This window comes from Panthera uncia, chromosome A2 (assembly GCF_023721935.1).
Source record: "Panthera uncia isolate 11264 chromosome A2, Puncia_PCG_1.0, whole genome shotgun sequence".
NCBI lineage: Eukaryota > Metazoa > Chordata > Mammalia > Carnivora > Felidae > Panthera > Panthera uncia.
In genome coordinates this window covers 879,463-903,222 of record NC_064816.1, presented here as the reverse complement: position 1 = coordinate 903,222, position 23,760 = coordinate 879,463, and the positions used below count along the sequence as shown (strand labels likewise).

Genomic DNA, 23,760 nt, shown 5'->3' with positions numbered 1-23,760 from the left:
CCACCCCTATCACCTTCAGGAAGGCCCTCGGAGCCCTGGTCGCCCGCTGGGTGGGCTCACACCGGGCCAGAACTTCGTGGGCTTCCTCTAACGATCTCCTTTACCTCCCCCAGCCGAGCACCTAACACTGCACCTGAGCTTAGAAGGTGCTCATTAATGGGTGCCGGATGAAGGAGTGAAAACCCAGGACGAAGCTCAGACCTGTGATTACCTGTGCGTCCTTCCTGTGTCCCTAGCCCCACTCTGGTCCCGTCCAACCTCGGCCAGGGCCAATCCACTCTACGGAGCGTCTGCTTTACAAGGTTCCGCCCCTAAATTACGGGCCGATTAGTACCCAGGCCCGAATCGAGGCCCCCTATCCCGCCTTGCGGTGCAAGGTCCCGCCCACTGATCCTCCCCAGTCCCAGCCTGCCCTTATCTTGACATCCCTCAGCTCCTTGCAAAGACCCATCCCTGGATCTGGGCCTGCCGCTCCCCACCCCCGCACCGCCGCCTGCCACCACTCCAGAGGCCCCCCCCGCCCCCCCGCCAAGGCTCCATCTCTGCCGGGTCCCCACCACCCCGGTCCTCTCCGTAAGTCTCCGCCCGCCTCGCCCCACCTTGACTTCTGTCTAGGTTCGCCCGGTGAAACCCCGCCTCACCTCCTGCCTGGGAGCTCTCTGCAAGACCCCACTAGCCCTGCCCCCGATCCCGCGGGCCCGCCCTGTTTCTCAGGACCCCGCCCCCCGGCCCGCCTCGGGCCCGCCCAGCAAGCACGACAAAGCCCCGCCCCTAAACCCACCCGGTCCCGCCCCTCGGGCCCGCCCAGCACGGCAAAAGCCCCGCCCCTAAGGACCGCCCAGCGTGACAAGGCCCCGCCCCCGGGCCCGCCCCCGCGCCGCCCCAGCCCCGTCCCGCGCCCGCGCCGCCCGTTTCAGGCCGGTTGGCACCCGGCTAACAGCTCCGGCACGTCCGCCGCCCTGGCCGCCCGAGGACCACCCGCCCCGGCCCGCGCGGGTGAGCGGCGGCGCTCCCGCTGCTGTGCGTCCTCGGGTGCCCTCGCACCCTCTCTGGACTGCGCCCGGCCCGAGGGCGTGAGGTCGCGGCGGCCGCGGCGGGGCGTCCCTGGAGGTTCTCGCGGAGCGGAGCCCAGTGGGGGTGCCGGAGCGCCCGGGGTCCTGTGGAGGCCCCGGCGTCTGGGCCGCCGCCGCTGCGGGATGCTCGAGGCTTCCGGTGAGCTGAGGGTGGGAAGGAAGGGGAAGCCAGCCCTGGTGGGGGGCGTCTTCCTGTCCCCCCCCCCCCCATAAACGTGGGGTGGATTCTGTCCACCTCAGCTTTCCTCCGACCCCGTCTGCCCTCCGCTGGGTCTCCCGGGCTCTGGGTCTCACTGGCTAAGCCTCGCTCGCCCTGAGCCTCGCTTTTCCCCATCCGGTGAATGGGCACTGGCCCGGCTCAGGCTCCCGGGAGCAGCAGAACTGGTTCTGAGCCAGGTCCTCCCACTCGGGGCCTGGGGACACGGTTGGCTCAGATGCCAGCCGTCTTTGCCCTGAGAGGTTCTGAGTTCAGCAGGCGGCCCAGACAGGGAGAGACGCAGAGGAGGGAGGGGGAGCAGGACTGGGATGGGGGACGCCCCCGGTAGAGGGGGAGCCCAGAGGAGGCGCCTGAAGAAGCGTGGACGGTCTGAGAAGTACGAGCTGAGACCAGAACGGTGAGGACGCACTGACCGCGCATGCGGGGAAAGCCCCTCCAGGGGGACAGCCAGCCCAGTGCCCGGAGGCGGGGGGGCTGCAGAGTGCTGGTGGCTGCTGTGGGTCCCCTGGGCAGACTCCGATTCCTGGCGTCTAAGGGCAAGGGCCAAGCATGAACTAGAGGGTGGGAAGGTTCCAGGCTCCGTGGGAGGTCTGGGGTCGCCTGCATCTCCTCCGTCAGGGTTAGCTGCCCCGAGACCATGCTCAGACCTCTCTGGGTAGCTTGGCCCTCGTGTCCGTGAGATCTAACATATAGCCCTGGGGCCCCATTTAGTCACTCAGCAAACACTGGTGGAGCACCTCAGAGGGCTGGGTGTGCCGGGCGGGGATTGGGGCAGGAGCGGCGGCAGGAAGACCCCGGAGGACGTGGGTGTGGGCCTCCCAGGAGAGCTGATGGGGGCTGGCGGGGAGCAGCGGCCCGAGGTAGAACCCCTCACCCCAGCGATGGGCCGTAACGGGGGAAGATGAGGCGACCTTGGGTTGCTAGCTTGGGAGCTGCTGGGTGTGAGGCTGTCGCAGGTTTGGGGGGCAGCCTGGGCCCCGCCAGGCCTGAGGACGGCCAGAGAAGGACACGTCCGGCGGCTGGAACGTCAGAGCGCTGGGACGGGGCAGAGAAGCGGGCACCGTCCGGGCTGCTGGTGCGACCTGGGGCCCTCTCCCCGCAGCCCCACCAGCATGGGCAGCCTCGCCTACCGAGAGGACCTCGAGGAGGAGAAGAACTCCGGTGCGTGTCCTGGGTCCTGGCGAGGGGGCCGAGGGCCATCACGAAGTGCAGTGGCTGAGGGGGGGACCGAGGAGGCCCAGTGTGGGTGCTCGCCGGCTGACGGCCCCAAAGCCGATGACCGACTGCTAGACTCAGGATTCGGGGCCTGCAGCCTTGGACACCTTGGAGCCCGGTGCTGGGCCCCAGTTTAGCGCTCTGAGGAAGGAGTGGGTGTGAAGGGGTCTCCCAGAGCCTGTTCTCTTCTTGGCCCAGGGACTGGCGCAGGGCGGCGGGACGAGGGGCGCTCCCCCTGAGTTTACTGTGCGCGGGGGGCCGCGGGCCGTCCTGTTTGTTTACCAGCTCCCTGTCCGTGAGCCGAGTGTCCCCAGGGCTGGGTCCCCCCGGGGTCCCTCGGCCCTCCTCTGGGGTGTCGTTAGCCTGTGTTTGCTGCCCTGCGTGATGCCCCGCTCTCTCTGGCTTCAGCGTTCACCTGGGAGCTGGAAGCCAACAGCAGGGACTACAACAGCCAGTTCAAGGAGAAGTCTTTCCTGTGCTGGCAGAGGAGGAAGCATAAGGTGGGCGCCCGGGTCTCTGCCCCCCTGCCCCGCAGCACCCTCCCTGAACTTCAGTCCCCAGGACTGTAGCACCCCCAGCTGGGTGCTGGCGCCCCTCCCCCCTATCCCACCCCAGTTTGGGTTAAGCTATATTCATATGAAACCTCTAAAGTGTAATATGTTCACGGCGCCCCACCTAAAACCTCTTGCGTGCGCCACGCTTTGGGAAACGCTGAGCTCACGGCTCTGCTCCCCGAGTCTTTGCGCCCAGGACGGGCTCAGTCAACGCTGGCTTAAGGCTTTGCCTCCCTTGGGCGCTCAGTAAAGTCTGGCTCAAGACCTTGCATTCAGTAGATGCTCAATCAATGCTGGTAGCGGCCAGAAGGCGGGGCAGGCGGGCGAGGGGCCTCCCGGCCGGGCAGCAATCCCACGCTGGCTGTCGTTCCAGAGCAATGTCATCCACACGGCCAAGTACAACGTCTTCTCCTTCTTGCCCCTGAACCTGTATGAGCAGTTCCACCGCGTGTCGAACCTCTACTTCCTTTTTATCATCATTCTCCAGGTGTGGAGGGGTCAGCCGCCTGCCCACATTGCCTCCTCTAGGGAGCCCTCCCTGACTACCCTTTGCCCCACGGCTCTGTAGACCCAGGGCAGTTTCACTGTGCATTTGTCTGTGTGGTTTGTGGAGCAAGGTCTGTCCCCCCACGCTCATTGCTGGGTCCCCACTGCATAGCCCACGGCCTGGCACAGAGGAGTCCTCGATGCATGAGGAATTATGGGAGGTGCGTGCGTGGCTCCTTCAGGTCAAGGAGGGCACGCCCCCCCCCCCGCCCCCTTCAGGATGGACAGCTTCAGACATACCGCCTTTGGCCCCAGCCCTTTGAGCTAAACCCAGAGGGCAAGGAGGAATCAGGGGTCAAAGCGCGTTCTCAGGACCTGTGGGGGCCCTTCCCACTGCCTGGGCCGTCTGGGTGGGGCACGAGGGGGGCCGGCATCCAGCCTGGACATCTTCCTCTCTCGGTGGGTGGGCAGTTTCCAGGGAACCCTGACCCAGCGTCTCATTCTGTTCCGAGTAAAGATCCAGTAAACGTTTATTGAGCACCTACTGTGTGCTGGGCACTGGGGACCCAGCAGTGGCCCTGACGCGTGTTTTCAGGTGCCTGGGCAGGCAGGGGTGACATCAAACCATGTGGTAGGGACCAGTGATGGGGACCGGGGCCAGAGGGACAGGAGGGTGGTTGTCCCAAGGTCTGGGGGGAGAGGGGCCTGGCCCTGGGCTGGGGTGGTCAGCAGGTGGACACGGGATGCCAGGCTGTAAGGCTGGGTGTGCCGGGTGGGAGGGCAGCGGGAGGCGGGCAGGGTGGTGCCTGGGGGGGCGGCCGGTATGACCCGCCCTCCACGTCAGGGCCTCCCCGAGATCTCCACGCTGCCCTGGTTCACTCTTTTTGTCCCGCTCATCTGCCTCCTCGTCATCCGGGCCACCCGAGATCTGGTGGACGACATCGTAAGTGGCCGGGGTGCCTGGCGAGTGGAGGGGGCCGGCTGGGTCCTCAGAGCCCTGGGTGTGGGGGGTGCTGGGCTGTGTGGTAGGTCGCATGAGAGACCGCCAGGGGCGTGGTGTGGGCAGGCAGAATCTGCCTTCCTGCCCAGCAGCCCTTCCCCCCGGGGTGGCATGGGGGCCCGGCTGGGGGCAGGGCCGTCCCTCTGACCCGCTCCCCTGTCAGCCCAGGGGCGACACAGAAGCGACAGAATCATCAACAACAGGCCTTGCCAGACCCTGGTGGGGAAGAGGTGAGGCCTCGTGGCCCCGCGTACGTGTGGGGTCCGTCCCGGGGCAAGAGGCCCCCAGCATGGCTTGCCGGGATCGGGGACAGGCCAGGGAGGAGTGCCTCGCAGAGGGCCCGGAACCTTCTGTGTTCCTGGACATCCTGGCTGAGCCTGACAGCGGCCCAGCCGGCACTGCTTAAGCGCCTGCTGTCTACCAAAGCCGGAACAGGCCCTGTGATGGGGGTTCAGCTGAAGACGGGGGCGGGGAAGATCTGAAAGGGCCTGGGACCCGGGGCTGGGGGGCCAGGAAGGCCGGACCTCCAGGAGGACCGGGGGCGGGCGGCCAGGACCTGCAGACTGGAAGCCCCGCTCTCCCAGCTGGGGTGGCCAAGGCTGGGGCTGGGAGGGACCCCCCTCACTGCCACCCCCGCCCCTGCAGCTTCCTGTGGAGAAAGTGGGAGGACCTGTATGTGGGAGACGTGGTCTGCCTGCACAAAGACAACATCGTCCCGGTGAGCTGGTGGCCGACTGCAGGGGGGGGGCGGGCTGCCTCCTGCTTGCCTTCCTCCTGTGTCCCCCCTGAGCAATGCTGTTGCCCCCACCCCTCCCAACCCCAGGCCGACTTACTCCTGCTGGCCAGCACCGAGCCCAGCAGTTTGTGCTACGTGGAAACTGCAGACATCGATGGGTGAGCCGTGGGCCATCACTAGGGGTCTGGGGCTCTGGATGCAAGAACTTCCCCAGCGGCCGAAGAGTTAGGTCATTCGCCCCGGGAACGGTGGCGGGGTGCCTGCGAGCCAGCTGGGCCAAAAGGTTAGGCCAGAGCAAGGGACCTACGTTTGTGCCGACATTTCTGGAGGCCCTCGTGTGCGCCAGCCTGAGCGTGAGAAGGCCTAGGGCGTGGCCTCAGCCCTGTGGCAAAAACGCTGTGCGTCCTTGGGCGAGGCCCTCTCCCTCTCTGGGCCTCGGGCGTTCTGGTCGGCAGCCGGCACACCGTCGGTGCTTAGCGAGAGTGTCTGAGGGACTCTGGGAAGGGCTGCGGGTGCCTTGCCCTGGTACCGTCCATCCATCCCTTCACCTGCTCCCCGTCTCATCACCAGGGAGACCAACCTGAAGTTCAGGCAGGCCCCGCCGGTCACCCACCACGAGCTGACCAGTATAAGGAAGATGGCATCCTTCCAAGGTGAGAGGCAGCAAGCAGGGAACAGCAGACACCCCTGCCCCGTGTGGGCCTGCCCCTCTGGGCAGCGGGTGCAAAACTTCCCCACCTCGCTGGGTTTGGGGGCGTGGCAATGGGGTGTCTAGGGGGCGTTGGGGGTCGGGATTCATGTTTCACGGCCCCTCAATCAACGTGACTTTTGGGACATTCTCTCTATTGTTACAATACGCAGGGCAGCATCTTATCAGGCTTTACAGTTTATTTATGAAACACGACCGCTTCGGGTCAAACAGTTTTGGTGGTTTAATTGAAAAGGCGGCCTGCGTACATGGGCTCGCGATTCGCCTGCACGGTGGCCCAGCAAGGGGACTTTATTTTTTCCTGTCTTGTTGCAAAGGCAGGCTGCTCTGATTGGTTTGGGAGCCGAATCTCTGTCCTGAGCCACAGCCCCGTCGCTCCTGACATCCACGCACCGGCTGCATGTCTGACATCTGGGGAAAAGCCTCGCTCGTGGGGAGGGTGGCTGCACGTGTCCCCACCGCTCCCTCTAGGCCCTGACTGAGCGGTGTTGCAAGGCATGGCCCCATTTTTCAGAGGAGGAGACTGGGGTCAGAGAGGTGGCAGGAGGTGTGGGCTTGCTCCCTTCCAGGGTCCCGGTCCACACCCCATGGCCATTTTAACCCTGCGCTGGTCCAGCCTTTCATCCTGCCTTGATTTGCTCGAACACGAGCGGGACTGGTGGTGGGAAGGACCTCTCCCACCACCTTCTGGAAAACGACAGTGCCTGCATTTGTCCCCTGTGGCTTCAGGGAGTTGGATGTTGGTGTCCCTTCCTTCTTTCCCTCCTTACACATTTATTGAGCACCTGCTGGGGGCCTCAGCATCACCAAGACCAGGCTGGCACCTACCCCCACAGAGCTCAGGTTGATGATGTCGTCCCAGGGTTGTAACCATGGGGAAGGGGGCTCAGGGAGGGAGGGCTTCTCTGAGGAGGTTGAGTCCGGGGGGCCGGGGGCCGCGCACCCAAGACCCCTGCGGCTGGAAGGGGCCGGCTCTGGAGCAGGAGGAGGCTGCCTGGGGGTGGTGCAGGGGTGAGCGGGGCCGGAGTGGGGCAAGGCGGGCCCTGTGCGGGTGGCTGGGGCCGGAGGGGGACAGCGGTGTCCCCCCCGCCCCAACTCAGAAAGGGCAGGCCGAGCCCCCCCCCCCCCAACAAGCCTGTGGCTACCTGACCTCCCCCCCACGTGGCCCCCAGGCAAGGTGGTGTGTGAGGAACCCAACAGCAGGTTGCACCACTTTGTGGGGTGCCTGGAGTGGAACGGCAGGAAGCACCCCCTGGACATCGGCAACGTGCTCCTGCGCGGCTGCAAGGTCCGGAACACGGACACCTGCTACGGGCTGGTCATCTACGCCGGTGCGGCCCGGGGCGGCCCGGGGTGGGGGGGGGGGGTGCAGGCCAGGAGGACGGGCGGGCGACAAGCAGACGCAAACCCCACAGGTTTCGACACCAAGATCATGAGGAACTGTGGCAAGATCCATCTGAAGAGAAGCAGGATAGACCGTCTGCTGAACAGGCTGGTGGCCCTGGTGAGGCGCCCGAGGCCCCCGCCGTCCTCTTCCGGGCCTCCGTTTCCCTCCTGTGCAAAAGCACGTGCGTCCTGATCCTCAGACGGGTCTGTGGGCCGGAGGATCTCTTGTTAGGATGAGGGCCAAGTAGTGACGTCCTGGTGGCCCCAACTCTGACGCCTTCCAGGCCCGCAGGAGATAGTAAGATGGCCTGCGCTCAACTTAGGCGGCTTGCGGGTTTTGCCCGATTAGTTCTCTTTTCTGAAGTTATTGTAATAATAATTGAAACAACAGCAGCTCAAGAGGCCGACAAAGAGCCTGCAAGTTCCCCTCCCCGGGTACGCACCCCCCCCCCCAGCGCCCCTGCCCTGGGGACCCACCCCCGCAGCGCCCCTGCCCGGGGGACCCGGCCCGCCCACCCGTCCCCACTGAGTGCCCCTGTCGGTGAGTCCCCGGGGCGCCCCTGTGTCACCCGGGGTCACCCGCATGCCCACCACTTGCCTTCCAGATCTTTCTGTCCCTGGTGCTGATCTCCGTGGCCTTGAGCTTGGGCTTCTGGTCCAAGGTGAAGGAGTTCAAGGCCAAGCACCACTACGTGTCCCCGAGGCACGTGCAGAGCGTGGCCGCCGAGACCTTCCTCACCTTCTGGGGCTTCTTCATCCTGCTCAGCGTCATGGTGCCCATGGCCATGTTCATCATGTGAGGCCCTGGCCGGCTCCCCCCCGCCCCCGCCCCCGCCCCCGCCCCCGCCCCGCCCCTTCCTGCCCGGCTCCCCCCGCCCCTTCCTGCCCTCCCCTCAGGAGCGGGGGCGGAGCTGTGACCAGGAGTGTGTCGCAGGGTCGAGTTCATCTACCTGGGCAACAGCATGTTCATCAACTGGGACGTACACATGTACTACGCGCCACAGGACGTGCCCGCCAAGGCCCGCAGCACCAGCCTCAACGACCAGCTGGGCCAGGTGGGGTACGTGTTCTCGGACAAGACGGGCACGCTCACGCAGAACGTCATGACCTTCAAGAAGTGCTGCATCGCCGGCATCGTCTACGGTGGGTCCCACCCCGCGGGTCCCGGGGACGCCGGCCCCACGCCCTGTGCTTCCGGGCCACGGAACTGTGGCCGCGCGGCATCGTCCCACGTTGCCCACAGAGCGATACTGTGGGCCTCTCGGCTCACCCGGCCCCGGTCGAGACTCGGGTCGGCCGTTGCCCCGCGACGGCAGCCTGCGTGTGGACGCGGGCCGTGGGGTGTCAGCGTCTACACGTGTCACGGAATAGGATTCTTTCGGTTTTCACAGACAGACCTCTCCTTGGGGACGCTGAATGTGCAATTTCTTTATTTTATTTTTTTAAGTTTATGTATTTTTGCGAGGCAGGGGAGGGAGAACAAGTGGGGTGGGGCTGCAGAGAGGGAGAGAGAGAGAGAGAGCGAGAGAGAGGGAGAATCCCAAGCAGGCTCAGCACTGTCAGCACAGAGCCCAACACGGGCCTGAACTCACGACCTGTGAGATCACAACCTGAGCCAAAATGGAGAGTCGGACGCTTACCCGACCGGGCCAGTCCTGAATTTGGAATTTCATTAACATTTTCACGTGGCACGAGATGATCGTCTTTCAATGTTTTCCCAGACATTTAGAAATCTGAGAAACTCTCTCTCTCTCTCTCTCTTTTAAATGTTTATTTAATTTTGAGAGAGAGAGAGAGAGAGTGTGAGCAGGGGAGGATGAGAGAGAGAGGGAGACACAGAATCAGAAGCAGGCTCCAGGCTCCGAGCCGTCAACACAGAGCCCGACGCGGGGCTCGAACTCATGAACCGTGAGATCATGACCTGAGCCGAAGTCGGACACTCAACCGAATGAGCCACTCAGGCGCCCCTCTCTCTCTCTTTTTAAAAAATATGTATTTATTTTTAGGAGAGCGAAAGCAGAGGAGGGGCGGGACGAGGGGGACAGAAGATCTGAAGTGGGCCTCGCGCTGGCAGCACAGGGCCCGATGTGGGATTTGAACTCACAAACCACGGGATCGTGACCTGAACTGAGGGCAGGTGCTCGACCAACTGAGCCACCCAGGCGCCCCAGAAATGTGGAAACCATTCTTGGCTCGCAGACCACGCAAAAAGTGGTGGGGCAGGGTCCTCTTGGCCATCATAAAGTGGGGGACGTGGTTTTGGCCAGGACGTGACAGAGCACCCACCGGGGTAGTAACGGGAAGACGGAAATGGGCCCGTGCCCTCTGGTAAAGCCCACCCCACCCTCAGCCGGGGTCTCAGGGGCGATAGGGAGCAGCAGGGCCTGTGGCAAGCAGCATCGGCCCCAGGCCAGGTCTTCTGATGTCTCTAGAAGGGCTGTGGACCCGGTGTGTGTGTGTGTGTGTGTGTGTGTGTGTGTGTGTGTGTGTGTGACATCACCCCAATCTTTCAACGTAGGCAGGCAGGTCCAGTTGTGAAAAGACACCGTGAAGAGATCAAACAAAACGCCTGCATGAGGCTGGGCTCCACCCCGGCCGTGCTGCTGGGACCTCTGGAAGCCATGCCACTCTTTTCTCTCCTTCGTGCAGAAGGCAAAGCTGTGGCCAGGGGGGGTCCTTGGTTGTTGGGGTGTCGGGTCCAGAGGCCCAGGCCCACTTGTCTGGCCGTCTCCAGTGGCCCTGGGAAGCCTGCCAGTGGGGGGGGGGGGGGGGGGCGCTGCAGGATCCCCGTGGGCGCAGCGGCTAAGGCCTGAAGCTGGGTCTTTCCCCAGGCCCCGACGATGAGGAGGAGGCCCCATGTAAGGTGAGCCTCGGCCGCCCTGCAGCACGGGATAGGGGTGGGGGTGAGCAGGGGCCCACCCAGAGCCGGCCTGTCCCCTCCCAACCCCTCAGGGGAACCCCTACCTCTGGAACAAATTTGCCGACGGGAAGTTCCCTTACCGGAACGCGGAGCTCCTGCGAGCCGTTCGGGGCCGCACGGACGAGGCGGTGCGGGAGTTCTGGCGTCTGCTGGCCATCTGTCACACTGTGATGGTCCAGGAGAAAGACCGTGAGTGCGCCCACCTCCTTTTCCCCTCCTGGGGCGGTGCTCCGGCCCTGGGGCTCCCGAGACGGTCCAGCCCACTCCCCAGGGCTCCCTTCCTTGGGCTTGGAGGGTGCTTAGGCCCTGTCCCAAGCCCCACCTCTTCTGGGCCTAGGGGTGTCCAGGCCCGAGGCTCGAGATCTGTTGCTGTGGGAAGCGGGGGGCCCTTCGGACCGGGGTCCACGCACCTACCTCCCTTTGCCGGGCTTAGAGCTTGTACCAGCCCGAGAGACCACCGTCCTGTGAACGTCTGGTTTCCTCCTTTGCGCTCTGGAGACGGGTGGCGGTCCTGATGGAGGAAAGCTCTCGGGGGACACGCCCGCCCCAGCCGCGGTTCCCTCCCCCAGCAGACCAGCCGGTGTACCAGGCGGCATCCCCGGACGAGGAGGCGCTGGTCACGGCGGCCCGGAATTTTGGCTACGTGTTCGTGGCGCGCACGCAGGACAGCATCACGGTGATGGAGCTGGGGGACAAACGGGTGTATCAGGTCCTGGCCATGATGGACTTCAACAGCATGCGGAAGCGCATGTCGGTGCTGGGTGAGTGCTCGCGCCCCGCGCGGGGGGGGGGGGGGGGGGGGGGGGGCAGGGGAGGGTGTGTGTGGGCAGCCTGGCCTCTCCCTCTGCAGTCCGAAACCCCGAGGGCGCCATCTACCTCTACACCAAAGGCGCCGACGTGGTCATCTTTGAGCGCTTGAGCAAGAAAGGCATGACAGAGTGGACCACGGAGGAGGCCTTGGCTGTGAGTCCCTGCCGGGGGGGGGGGGGGGGGGGGGGGAGGCTGTTGGGGTAAGGCAGGGGGTGAGGGGCAGGGAGAGGCGGGCAGAGGAGGAGAGTGTGCAGAGAAGTGGCAGGCACCCAGGCTGGCCACGTGCAGTTGTCCAGGTTGTGTGCGGTACGGACATCCCAAAGCCCAGGGATCAGGGGAAGGGTCAGGGGCTGTCGGGGTCCCGGGGAAGGGTCTGGCCGGGCTGTGCTGAGGGTCTTGAGGAACAGTTAGAAATGGCCATGCAAAGCCGAAGCAAAGGGAGGGGGTTCCCGACAAGAGGAAGGGCAGGTGCAGAGGTGTGGAGGCAGGACAGAGCTGGGTACGGGGTGGGGGGGGGGGGCTGAGCCAGAGCAGCCCCCCGGGGGGGGGGGGGGCAAGGTTCGGGGACCCCAAGCGGGGAGCAGGGCCGGAAGAGTGTCAGGGAGGCAGAGTGGCGATGGGGTGGTGCCAGGGCCCCCCCCCACCCGGCCCCCAGTCCTTTGCCGAGGAGACCCTGCGGACCCTGTGCCTGGCCTACAAGAGGGTGGACGAGGACACGTACGAGGAGTGGCGCCAGCGGCACCGGGAAGCCAGCCTGCGGCTGCAGAACCGGGCCCACGCCCTGCACCAGGTGTACGAGGAGATGGAGAAAGGCCTGCAGGTGGGCGGAGCGCGGAGGGGCCGGGCCGGGCGCCCCGCCTCTGCCAGGGCGCTGACCCCGCCCCCCCGGCCCCGCCCCCAGCTGCTGGGAGCCACAGCCATCGAGGACAGACTCCAGGACGGCGTCTGCGACACCATCCAGTGTCTCAAGCAGGGGAACATCAAAGTGTGGGTACTCACAGGGGATAAGCAAGGTGGGTCCCCGGGGCGCCGAGAGAAGGGGGATGGGTGGGAGAGCGCCCCTCACCTGCCCGGACAGGCCACCGCCCTCCTGTCCCATTTGTCCGGGCTCGGCGTTGCCCTCCGCGTCAAGCCGGGAAGGGAGGAACGGGCACGATTAATGCTGGGGTCCCCCCGACACCTCCATCGGGCGGGCTGGCCCTGTGCCGAGGCTTCCTGAGTGGCCGGGATGCCCCTGTGTGACAGGTGGGCGGAGCCGGGCTCAGAGGGCTGGGAGCAGGCGCTGGAGGTTACCCAGTGACTCGGGGGCAAAGTGGCGTGGGCCCGCCGGTCCCTTGGTCCTGGAGCCCCGAATCTCCTCCACTGCCCTCTGGGTTCTTTGTGGCCCCCGGGGCCGCATTAGGACTTACGTGGGCACCAGGCACATGCACACAAAATACTTAAAATGACGTCTTGCAGCTGCGTTGGGATCAAGACAAATATCCGAGCTGGATCACAGTCATTATCATTATGTTTTCTTCTGATTTTAAAAGGAATTAAGTCATTTGTGTGGGTTCCAAGAAGGGCCCGTGGGGTCTAGGCATGCTATGCCCAATGACCTCTTGGCCCCGCGCCCCACCCTCCCTTGGTCCAGGAGCCCAGCCCCGGCCACGCACCAAAGCGGAGCCCCCTTTGCTCAGAGCGGCAGCCAAAAAACTCAGGGCTGGCTGCCATTGGCCGGCCTGAGTCACGGGCCCTCTTCTGAACCAATCCCCGTGGCCAGGGGGAGGGGCATGCTGATGCGGTTGTGGGGGCCCGGGTCCACGCAGCAGGGTGGGCGTGGCCCCCAGGGGCGCTGAGCTGGGCTGGTTTGCAGAGACGGCGGTGAACATCGGTTTTGCCTGCCAGCTGCTGTCGGAGAACATGCTCATTCTGGAGGAGAAGGAGATCACGTAAGAAGTCGGGGTGCGGGCGGGCGGGCGAGCCGGGGATGGGGAGGGGGCCGCACCCACGGCATACGAGCGGCCCCGGGGGGTCTGCGGAGTGCCCGAAGCCGCTGCCCGGTGGGGCTCCCGGAGGGGGGGGGGACCCTGGCACAACGAGGCAGGGGCGTGGGGGGGGGGGGGGGGGGGGGGGGGCCGGCCCCCGGGGGCGGTCCCCCCCCCCCCCCCCCCCCGCAGTCGGATCCTGGAGGCCTACTGGGGGAGCAACGACGGCCTGCTGGCCGGCCAGGGCCTCCTGCAGAGCCGCTTCCTGCAGCAGACCAAGGTGGCCATGATCATCAACGGGGAGTTCCTGGTCAGTGTCCGCTCGGGGCCACGGCAGCGCCCCTGGTGTAGGGCAGGGGGCTGGGAGGCGCACCGGCCGCGGGAGCTGCTGGACGGGGCGAGGCGGAAGGGGCCGGAGCAGGGGAGGGGCGGGTCGCGGTCAAGTCCTGCCTGGCTTGGGCCCGCGGGGCCTTGCCCGGAGCGGAGGGGTGCAGGGTGACGCGCCCCCGCCCCGCCCCGCCCCCGCCGGCCAGGACCAGCTGCTGCTGTCCCTGCGCAAGGAGCCGCGGGCGCTGGTGCGCGACGAGGACGTGGACGTGGACGTGGACGTGGAGGAGGCCTGGCAGGAGCGCGGCGAGCGGACGACGGACTTCCTGCGCGCCCAGAGGGTGTCCCTGATGTGGCGGACCCTCGGGATCCAGCTGAGGGGCACGGGGCTGGGGCCGCGGGTCAAGGACTCCGGCGCCCGCGACGGCCCCGAGGTGCGGCGCGAGCGGGCCTTCGTGGAGCTGGCCGCCCGTTGCCAAGCGGTCATCTGCTGCCGCGTGACGCCCAAGCAGAAGGCTCTGATCGTGGCGCTGGTCAAGAAATACCAGCGCGCGGTGACCCTGGCCATCGGGGACGGCGCCAACGACGTCAACATGATCAAGAGTGCGTGGCGGGGTGGCAGGGGGGCGGCGGCGGGGTGGGGGTGGTGGGGGGGGAGGAGAGCCCGGGCTGACCGGCCGCGCGCGCGCCCGCGCGCGCGTTCCCGCAGCCGCGGACGTCGGCGTGGGGCTGGCGGGCCCGGAGAGCATGCAGGCGGTTCAGAACAGCGACTACGCGCTGGCCCAGTTCTGCTTCCTGAAGCGCCTGCTGCTGGTGCACGGCCGCTGGTCCTACGTGCGGGTGTGCAAGTTCCTTCGCTACTTCGTGTACAAGACGCTGGCCAGCATGATGGCTCAGGTCTGGTTCGCCTTCTACAGCGGCTTCACCGCCCAGGTGCGCGGCCACGCGCGCCGGGCGAGGGAGGAGGGGTCCTGCCCCCGCTCTGTGCCCAAGGTCTGCGGGGATGCTTGGCGCGTTGGAGCTTTGAAGCCGGGGGTGGGGGTGGGGGTGGGGGCAGGTGCTCCAAAGTCCTTCCTTCGAGGGGAGAAGAGGAGGATTTGAGCCACTGAGGGGTTGGGGGGGGTGGGGGGGGGGGGGGGGGGCTGGGTCCCTGACCGCAAGACTCTAGAGCTTTGGAAGGGCAGTTTTCCCTGCGGGCCAGGAAGCTGTCTCAAAATAGACGGCCCGAGAGAGGGAAAGAGCTCCCTGTCCCCCAAACCCCAGCGTGTGAGAGGGAGCTTTACCGGGGGCGCCGTAGGTCAGTAGATACTGCTTGGCTGCCCCACTGTTTTGTTTACAGGTATTTCTTCGATGTTTCTGTAAGCTGGAATGTTCTTAATTTGCTTTTGGGATTGCTCCCACCAGCAGGTGTATGGAGACAAACTTTGCTGGTCTGTTGGTTGGTTCTAGCAGCTTCCTTGTGGATCCTTGGGGAGTTTCTGCATATAGGATTGTGTCCTCTGCAAAGAGAGAGTCTTACCTCTTGCTTTTCTTCCTTCCTTTTTCTTCCTTCCTTCCTTCCTTCCTTCCTTCCTTCCTTTCTTTTATAATTTTTTAAGGTTTATTTATTTTTGAGAGAGAGAGAGAGAGAGCGCGGGCAGGGGAGGAGCAGAGAGAGAGGGAGACACAGAATCCGAAGCAGGCTCCAGGCTCCGAGCTGTCAGCACAGAGCCCGACGCGGGGCTCAAACCCGCGAACCATGGGATCGTGACCTGAGCCGAAGTCGGACGCTTAACCGACGGAGCCCCGCAGGCACCTCACTTCTCCCTTTTCTGTTCGAGTAACATTTATTTCCTCTTCTTAAGGAAATTGCTCTGGCTAGGACTTCCAGTCCAGTGTTGAACGCAGGCTTCCTCTTTTGCTCTGGATCTTCGTGGGGGCGGCGTTCAGTTTTTCCACATTTGTCCCTTCTCCTCTGTGTATTTTTTCAGTACCGACGCCTGTCCGTGTAGACTCGCGGATATTACTCTCTTGTATATTTTGTCGCGGGCATCGTCCCCGATTTGTCCTTTTGACGTGCACCTGGTCTTTTCCGACTACACCCCCTCTTTCTGGTGCTACCAGAACTGCCCCGCTCATTTTGTACTTTCCCTGCCCCGACCCTGCAATCAGCGGGTTCCATGAGGAGCCCTGGTTCTTGGTAGTTAGACGCCAAGATCTAAGTGCTTGGTGTGCTCATCGGTCCCGGGATGCTACAGGATTACTCTCTCAGTTGACAAGAGCCGGGAAGTGGACACATATTAACCTCGTAGAGAGGCACATCCGTCGCCATGTCTTGTCTGTATCTATCCCTCTGTCTTTGTGAATACTGGAAACGGAGTCCGCAGCAGTATGTTTGAGTCCAGTCCCACGGGACCGGGCTCAGCTTAGCCTTTTCTGTGGACCCGCTTTGTGATTCTTTTCTGCCCCAGTGACAACCTTGATTCTTGTAAAATGTTTGGTTGTTACTTACGCGTTCAGTTGCAGCACGCGCATGAAGCGGGTTTTGGAACTGAAGCCCTTATTCTGTCACCTGGATTGGATTTGTCATTAGGGGGGCTACTTGTCCCTGAGGGCTCTTCCACGCGGTGATCCCCCGAGACCGGGAACGGCCAGCAAACACATTCTCTAGCCGTTCCCCGCCCCCCCCCCCCCCCGTAGTTCCGCATCGCAGCCATCCAGCTAAAACAAGGACTCAAAGGCGAAGTTTCGAAACAATCAGACTACGTTTTCCCCTCTGCCTTGTTCTCTTCCGGCCTTTATCAAGCCTCCTGTGACCCATCCCTGGCCTTAGCACCAACCTTCATCGTGCCTTGACTTCCCAGCTCACCTGGCATCCTCCCCAGGGGGTCCAGCCAGCTTGGGTGGGTCTCCTCGGGTAAAGACACATTTCTGTTTCTGGCCATTTGGCTCCTGAAGGCTGACCACGTTCTCCCTCCCCCTCCCGTGCCAGCCTCTGTACGAAGGCTGGTTCCTGGCACTCTTCAACCTGCTGTTCAGCACACTCCCGGTCCTCTACATTGGTCTCTTCGAGCAGGTGAGCCAGTCAAGGCCTCGCTTCCTCCTCTCCGGTAGACGCCCCTGTCTCTGCCCTACGTTCCTCCCCCTGGGGGCCGGGAGCGGGGCTGGGGTCGTCCCCCACGCGCCACCGGGTCCCAAGAGCCTGCCCCTCCCCCCTGTGCCCCACCCCCAGGACGTGAGTGCCGAGCGGAGTCTGGAGCTGCCCCAGCTATACATCGCAGGCCAGAAGGACGAGCTCTTTAACTACTGGGTCTTTCTCCAGGCCCTTGCCCATGGCACGGCCACCTCCCTGGTCAACTTCTTCGTGACCCTGTGGGTCAGCCACGACTCGGCCGGGCCCACCAGCTTCAGTGACTATCAGTCTTTCTCTGTGGTCGTGGCCCTGTCGAGCCTGCTGTCCATCACCATGGAGGTAGGCGGGGCCACCGGCCTGTCTCCCCCCCCAGTGGGGCCTTGGACGTGAGCCACCAAGATGTCACTGCTCAGGTGACCCTGCCAAGGGCCTGCTGTTCGTGGGCCCTGGGGACTCAGCCCCCACCCGCCTCCATGAGCCCTGCCCTGAGCCTCCTGCCACCACCCTGGCTTGCTCTTCTCTCCCTGCTCAGGCCATACTCATCATCAAGTACTGGACGGTCCTGTCTGTGCTGGCCATATTCCTCAGCTTCTGCTTCTACGTGGTCGTCACTTGGGGCTGCCAGAGTTTCTGGCTCTTCCAAATCTCCCCTGAGAACTTCCCGTTCCTGTGTGAGCCCCCAGCAGGGGATGGGGTGGCGGGCCCTGGGGACGGGTGCATCCATGCCACAATGTCCGCTTTGTGCCTCTGTGAGCCTCTGTCTTCTCGGCTGTGTGTGTGTGTGTGGGGGGGGTGTCCCGTGCAGGGGGAATCGGTGCCTTTTGGGAATCTGCACAAAGGTGTCCGGGGGTGGAGGGAGAGGGCGGAGAAGTGGGTGACGGGAGGAGGGGCCACCAAGCAGGCTCAGGGGAGGCTCCACCCCGGGCCGGGCTGTGACCCTGTCTTGTCCCCAGATGCTGACCGCAATGTGCTGTCCCACCCCTCCATCCTGCTGGTGATCCTGCTGAATGTGTCACTAAACACCCTGCCTACACTGGCCCTGCGTGTCATTTACCAAGCCCTCGAGAAGCCACGCCCCAAGGTGAGGGCTGGGGTCCCCATCGCACATTCCCGGGACCCCACCAGGCAGAGCCTGTGTCCGGAGCAGACACTCCCGGACATGCGGGGCTGGGGGTGCTGGGAATGGAGACCCAGGTGCGTGGCCAGTGCCCTCAGGGGGACCAAATGACAGGCCCCAGGCTCCCCAGGGAAAACCACCCCTTCCTAGGGTGGAGCTGGCCAGGAGCACGACGAGGCGCACTCCAGCATCACCGGACTCCTGCCCAGATGCCTGGGGCTTGGGGGTCGAGATGACAGAGAAACCAGGAAATGGCCTAGGGAAGAGAAGGGACTTAGAAACAACCCTGGGTCCATGTGTGGATGAAGCGTAAACACAACGTGTCCCTCCACACGCTGGAATCTTGTTCAGCCTGAGAAAGTTAGGACACCCTGCCACCATGTGGACGGACCCGGAGGCCACCGTGCGCAGTGACAGGAGCCGGACACAGAAGGACACGTCCCGCGTGACCCCACTCACAGGGGGTCCCCAGAGGAGTCCCGTCCACAGGGACAGAGAGTGGATGGTGGGAGCCAGGGGCGGGGAGTCCGTGCTTCATGGGGACAGGGCCCCAGTCTGGGGAGACGGAAAGTTCTGGAGATGGATGGAGGGTGGGTGCACGACAGTGTGACTGTGCCTGACGCCTCTGAGCTGTGTGCTTGGAGACGGTTAAATCGGTACATCTCGTGTTATGTGCGTTCTGCTACCGTGCAAAAAGGCGTGCGTGGGAACTTAGGGGCTCACATGACCCTAAGAACCCAGAAGGGCAGGCTGCAGCCGGGATGGGCCCCAGAAGTGACTGGAATAGCGACCAAACATGGCCATAAACCTGCCGTCTTCTGCCACACAGGCGGGACACCTGGCTGTCCCCGGCTCACCTCGCCTGGCTTTGCCACCAGAGGGCACCCGAGGCACCTGGTGGCGGCTGGTCCAGAGTGGGGTGCCGGGGAAGGAATCTGATGGGTTGGCGCAAAGTCAGCCTGGGAGGGGACTCTAACCGGCTCTGCTCAGGGAGGGAAGGCCTGGTCGGTGGGTGGTGGCCAAGGAGGGGCTCTGACTGCCCCCACCGGCAGCAGGGACCTGAGGGCAGTGGGCACGGCGTGGGAGTCTGCTGACCGCCGCTTTCCTCTCGGCCGGGCAGGAGGTGGAGGAGGCCCCGAGCGAGGACATCACAGCGGTGGAACCTGCGCCCTACCTCCGCCGGGAGTCGCGCAGGCGGCGCTCCAGCTACGCCTTCTCCCACCGCGAGGGCTACGCGGAGCTCATCACGCAGGGCACGATTCTGCGCAGGGCGCCGGGGGTCGACAACGACATGCTGATGGGCCAGATAATCCCGTGCCACGAAGAGCTGTCCCCGAGCATCCAGGAGTCCCCCCGGTGCTCCAGGAAGATGTCGCTCCTGGGGAAGACGGGGCACCAGCACCGGGGCAAGGTGTCCTCGAGGGACGGGGGACGAGCAGCCCGCCGTCCTCAGATCCCCTCAGATCCCCGGCTCCCCGCGGGAGCCGGCGGTCCGGGGCGTCCCAGGAGACGTTGCGGGGGGAGCGGGAGGAGTCACGGTGGTCGAGGGGGAGGGCGCCGGGGCCGTCGGGGTTCCCCCGCCCCCCCAGCAGCCCGCGGACGAGGGGGGCAAGGTGTCCCCCGTGGGGTGACTGCCCGTGCCCGGGGAGGGCGCAGTGGCGCCCGAGGCGGCGGGGCAGCCCCTCCCCGACCCCCGACCCCCGAAGAGCAGTGACCCGCCCGCGTCGCACCCGCCCGCGGGCCTGCGCGGCCTTCCCCGGGGGACTAGGCTCCACGTCCCTTTCTGTTGCTAATAAACCAGGGTCCACCTTCCCCAGGGCTGCGCCAGGCTCGTTCCTTCCTGCCCCTGTCACATCCGCGGTCCCGCGACCGGCTTTCCCGCTAAAACCCCGAACACCGACCTCTAGTGGCCCAGGCGGGATTTGCAGGAGGAGCCCCGCCGCCGCCCCGGGGCGGGGGTGGGGGGACGACGCGCGGGGGGGTGGGGGGGGGGGCTTCCACGCCCTCGGGGTTGGGGGTGCTCCGTGGACCCGCGAGCGTCCGGCCCCAGGCAGCCTCGTCCCCAAGCAGGTGTCTTCCCCTCTGCTTCGGGGCGCGTCCCCACGGGGCGGCTGGGGGGGGGGGCGGCCCAAAGACAGACTTCCTCCCCTCCCCGCGCCCCACGCCTCCCCTCCCTGCCGCCGACACACACGTCCAGGTGAGTGAGTACAAAATAATTTATTGGAGAAAAACAAAACAACAAATCCAGCACAGCAGTGGTTAACAATGACGATGATTTTTTTTTTTTTTTTAACTTTTAAGCCTGTCACCTGAGGGTGGGAGGGACAGGGCTTCTGTTCCCTCTAGCATCTAGCATCGGGGAGGGGGGGGAACTTTGGATGATGTAGGTGGTGCCCCCCCCAAAGCCGCCCCAGTGTCCAGTCTTGATTAAACACTCAGGGCCAAGCGGCCTCTTGGTCCTCCCTCACCCCTGGCTGAAGAGAAGGCCCCCCCCCAAAACCAGCCCTCTGTGGGGGGGTTGTCTGCTAGGACCACAGTGGGGAGCCGGGACCGAGGGGCAGGTGTGGTTTACTCTGGGAAATGGCCCACGTTCCAGCCGGTGCTGGGCTGGGTAGGGGGAGCCCTGGACTGTGTGTGCCGCACCCCTGCCCTCTGATCTGGGGCCTCGGGTCCTTGGGGTGAACCTCCCTTCACTACCCCAAGCCCCCTTCCCCGGCTGTCTTGGGAGGCGGGCTCTGCCCCGTTGTGAGCTCAGCCCAAGTGGAGTCACAGGCAGGGGTGCAGCCCCAGAGCCCGCTTTCACGATTTTTGGGGGGCCTCTCTGTTCTCTAGGGTCCCGACGTGGGCTGGGAGGGAGGGCTCCACAGATGTGCACCCCCCCCCCATTTCAGGCCGGAGGGAAGGGGGCTGAGGAGGCTGAGGGTGTGGGAGGAGTCCGGCTGGGGGCCTGCCTGGGGGCAGCGGGTGTCTCCAGAGGGCCCTTCGGATATCAGAAGTTGGGGTACACCCCGGCCCCGCACCCCCTGGGCGACAAGACTCGAATTGGCTGATTGTCTCTCTCCTGTGAACAAGACACTTGGGAATTCATGCTAGCGTGAAACCAGCCGGGCTGGGGGAGGGGGCAGCGACACCCTCCTGCGCCTGAGAACCAGGAGCAGGAGGCCCAGGACCCCACCCCACCCCCTCGGCTGGCACGGGCAGGTGGCATGTGGGCAGCGGGAGGTGGAGACGGGGGTCTGGGGGTCTGCTGCCTCCTCCACCTTCCCGTCCCCCTGAGGCCTCGTCCCCCTCCCGCCACTGGACACAGATCCTTAGAAAGGGGAAAACGAACACAGAGCAGCACGAAGAAGCCCCGACCGAACCCGAACTCGGCACGAAACACAACCATGCGACACGGAATCTTGGGGCCCTGAGCGGCCCCCCCACCCCCCGCCCCACCCCGAGCACAGTAGGTCATGCATCAAATCAAATTCCACTGTCTTTTTTTTTTTTTTCATTTTTCTTCCTTTTTTTTTTTCTTAAAGTACATTTGAACACAGGACACATAGAATAATAAATACTCTTATAAGACATGACTCCAGAAAACGAGAAACAACACACCAGAGAGAAGAAAGGTGCACCTTCTCTCTTCCTGCCTTTCCTAAAGGACTCGTTTGAGTAAGAAATCTGTAAACGCCGGTCCGCGCTCTCTGCCTCCCGCGCTCGCTGCCTTGCCCTTGGCCTCTGACCGCCCGGCTCTCACTGCCCTGACATTCAATATGTCTCCCACGGAACTCTTCAAAGAAACGACATACCATCGTCTGCAAAATTATAATTTAACGGTATAAAGCTTCAAGTCACGTATTCCAAAAACTAGCTAAGGATTTTTTTTTTTATCACATAAACTATACATTAAATATTTTGAGGTATTTCAGAGAAAATTGTCAAAGGCTCGAAGGAGCTGTGCTGGATACGTCATTCCCTGCGTGGAGAATGGTCTTTGGTGACAAAAGCTGGGCGTCAGGGGGAGGGTGGGGTGAGGGCCCGCTGGAGGGGGGGGCTACTACGGAGCTGGTGTGTGTGTGTGTGTGTGTGTGTGTGTGTGTGTGTGTTTGAAAGGGACCCTGGAATCTGGGGCTGCTTCTGTGACCCGGGGCTCGTGGGACTTGACCCGATCTGACCACAGGTCACCGTAGTGAGAAAGTTCCACAATCCGAATGGTCCCGAGCCGGTTCCTAACTTTCCAACAGGGGACAAAACAGAGACCTCTGGCCTCTGATCCTTGCTTGAGCAAATGACTTGCCCAGCACAGAGTGTGGGAGAAGCCCTGTCCCCTGCCAGCAGGAGGTCTGTCCAGTGGGGCCCAGGTGATAGTGGGCACAGAAGGAAGGGGTCACGTCCACCCAGACTCCAGTGCCCAGCGCCACCACGGAAAGGACAGCGGTGTGCGCGTGTGCGTGCGTGCGTGCGTGCGTGTGCGCGTGAGCGTGTGAGCGTGTGCGCGTTTGGGGGGACGGTTGCTGAGCGGGGACAAGGACTCAGGATTCTGCCCCAACACCCAAAGGTTCTAGAAGCATCACTCGGAGCAGTTGCTTCAAAAGCCGGGAGAATAGTGAGTCGATAAGGACAAGAGAACATTTCACACACATCTTTGGCTCCAGAAAAAGGCACTCATCGACCTCAGTATCCTCTCTCCCTCCTTCTTCTCTTCTCCCTGTCTCCCTCTCGCTCTCCCTCTCTCTCTGCCTCTCTCTCTCTCCATCTCCCTCTCTCTCTCCTTCTCTCTCTCCCTCTCTCTCCTTGTCTCACTGCCTCTCTTTCTCTCCATCTCCCTCTCTCTCCTTGTCTCACTCCCTCTCTCTGTCTCTCTCTCTCTGTCTCTCTCTCTCTCTCATTGCTAGGGAGCGGGGCGCACCTGAGGGCACACCTGGTCCCAGGCGGGGCATTTCAGCGTCCAGCACAGGTCCTTGGGGGGAATCTTTGGTATCAGGCGTGATTTATCCAATCACAGACAAGAACGTTTGAGTGAGGTAGCCTTTACCTGGGGGGGGGGGGGGGCTTTTCACTAGAAATGTCTTTTGCATTCTCAAGGGGGGAGGGGGTGACTACCTCCCTGGGAGGCAGTGGACGCGCCGGGGTTTGGGGGGCGAGGTTCCTTCTAGCCTCCAGGTCTTGAACCGTGGGGAGTGGGGTTCTTGGGATCCAGCTGCCGGCCAGCCTTGGAGGTCACCTTGGAGGTCACCAGGAAGGGAAGAGAGACGAGCTGGGGGTGGGAGGGGGGGCTCATCTTCATTTCTGACCCTTCCTTCCCCCTTGTCTGTCATTTTTTTTTCTTTTTGGCAAAAAAAGGAGCAGGCAGGACCCCACCTTCCTCAGCATCGGCTTCAGCTCCTTGGAGAGAGAGTCGCGAGCGCGGGCTCGCCCCCTGCCTCCCCTGCAGGCCCGGCGCCGCCCGGCGGGGATTCCGTGCGTGCGGGTGTCTCCTCCGTGGAATCGGTTTGGTTTTTTTTTTTTTTTTTCCTGTTTCCCGGGGTCTGTCTCTCCCTGCGTGTCATCAAGGTGCCGAAAGGTAAAGTGAACTGGCGGGGGGTGGGGCGCCGGGGAGGGGAGGCGTCTGGAATGTACCCGCATGTTTGAGCTCGGCGGCCCCTCCGGGCTGGGACGGGGTGGGGGAGGGCGCCCGCCCATGGGCGCCGGCGGCCCCCGCTGCTGCGACCCCTCCCCAGACGTTAAGGCAGGCGATTCTTGGCACAAGGAACCCCGGCCGCCGGGAGGGGGTGTGGGGCGAGCAGCGGGGTTCTCGGCTGGGGGGGCGGTTCTGCCGGCGGAGGGGGCTGGTCTCGGTGCGGGTGGGGGGTGGCGGGGGGCGGGGGGGGGACGGGGAGGACCCAGCCCCACGGGCTTTTGGCGACTCGGGGAGGGGCGGGGTCCCGGGCGGGGTCGGTGGGAGTTCGGCTGGGGAGGGGGGGGGCTCCGCCGGGCCTCCCCGCGTGGGGGGCGGGGGCCGGGGAAGGAGGGGGGGCTTATTCTTCGAATTCCTTCTGTTCAATACCCGGTTTATTCTAGTATGTGCTTCTTGACCCGCTTTGGGGGACGCCACCGCGAGCCCTGGTTTTCCTCCGCGGCCCTCGGGGCGCTGGGGCGGGGGGGGG

The 23,760-nt window shown here is 64.1% G+C and overlaps 1 protein-coding gene across 9 annotated transcripts; it reads left to right on the top strand.

Moving 5' to 3' along the window:
* Positions 1 to 892: 892 nt before the first annotated feature.
* Positions 893 to 19,441, top strand: ATP8B3 (ATPase phospholipid transporting 8B3). 9 transcript variants are annotated; one of them, XM_049639533.1, is made up of 28 exons: positions 893 to 1,212; positions 2,393 to 2,451; positions 2,914 to 3,005; positions 3,433 to 3,546; positions 4,390 to 4,488; positions 4,714 to 4,775; positions 5,191 to 5,263; positions 5,369 to 5,439; positions 5,852 to 5,934; positions 7,163 to 7,321; positions 7,406 to 7,554; positions 7,982 to 8,172; positions 8,311 to 8,519; positions 10,208 to 10,239; positions 10,329 to 10,485; positions 10,869 to 11,057; positions 11,147 to 11,259; positions 11,762 to 11,926; positions 12,008 to 12,119; positions 12,962 to 13,037; positions 13,266 to 13,383; positions 13,607 to 14,003; positions 14,110 to 14,333; positions 16,372 to 16,455; positions 16,612 to 16,851; positions 17,045 to 17,183; positions 17,466 to 17,593; positions 18,750 to 19,441. In XM_049639533.1, the coding sequence occupies exons 2-28, from the start codon at positions 2,403 to 2,405 to the stop codon at positions 19,341 to 19,343; spliced, it is 4,119 nt and encodes a 1,372-aa protein (XP_049495490.1). In that variant the 5' UTR covers positions 893 to 1,212; positions 2,393 to 2,402; the 3' UTR covers positions 19,344 to 19,441. The 9 variants fall into 9 exon arrangements, with proteins under 9 accessions (XP_049495490.1, XP_049495492.1, XP_049495491.1 ...); XM_049639535.1 differs by having other exon boundaries at positions 10,866 to 11,057; positions 11,762 to 11,896; XM_049639534.1 differs by having other exon boundaries at positions 10,866 to 11,057; positions 13,634 to 14,003.
* The last annotated feature ends 4,319 nt before the right edge of the window (positions 19,442 to 23,760 follow it).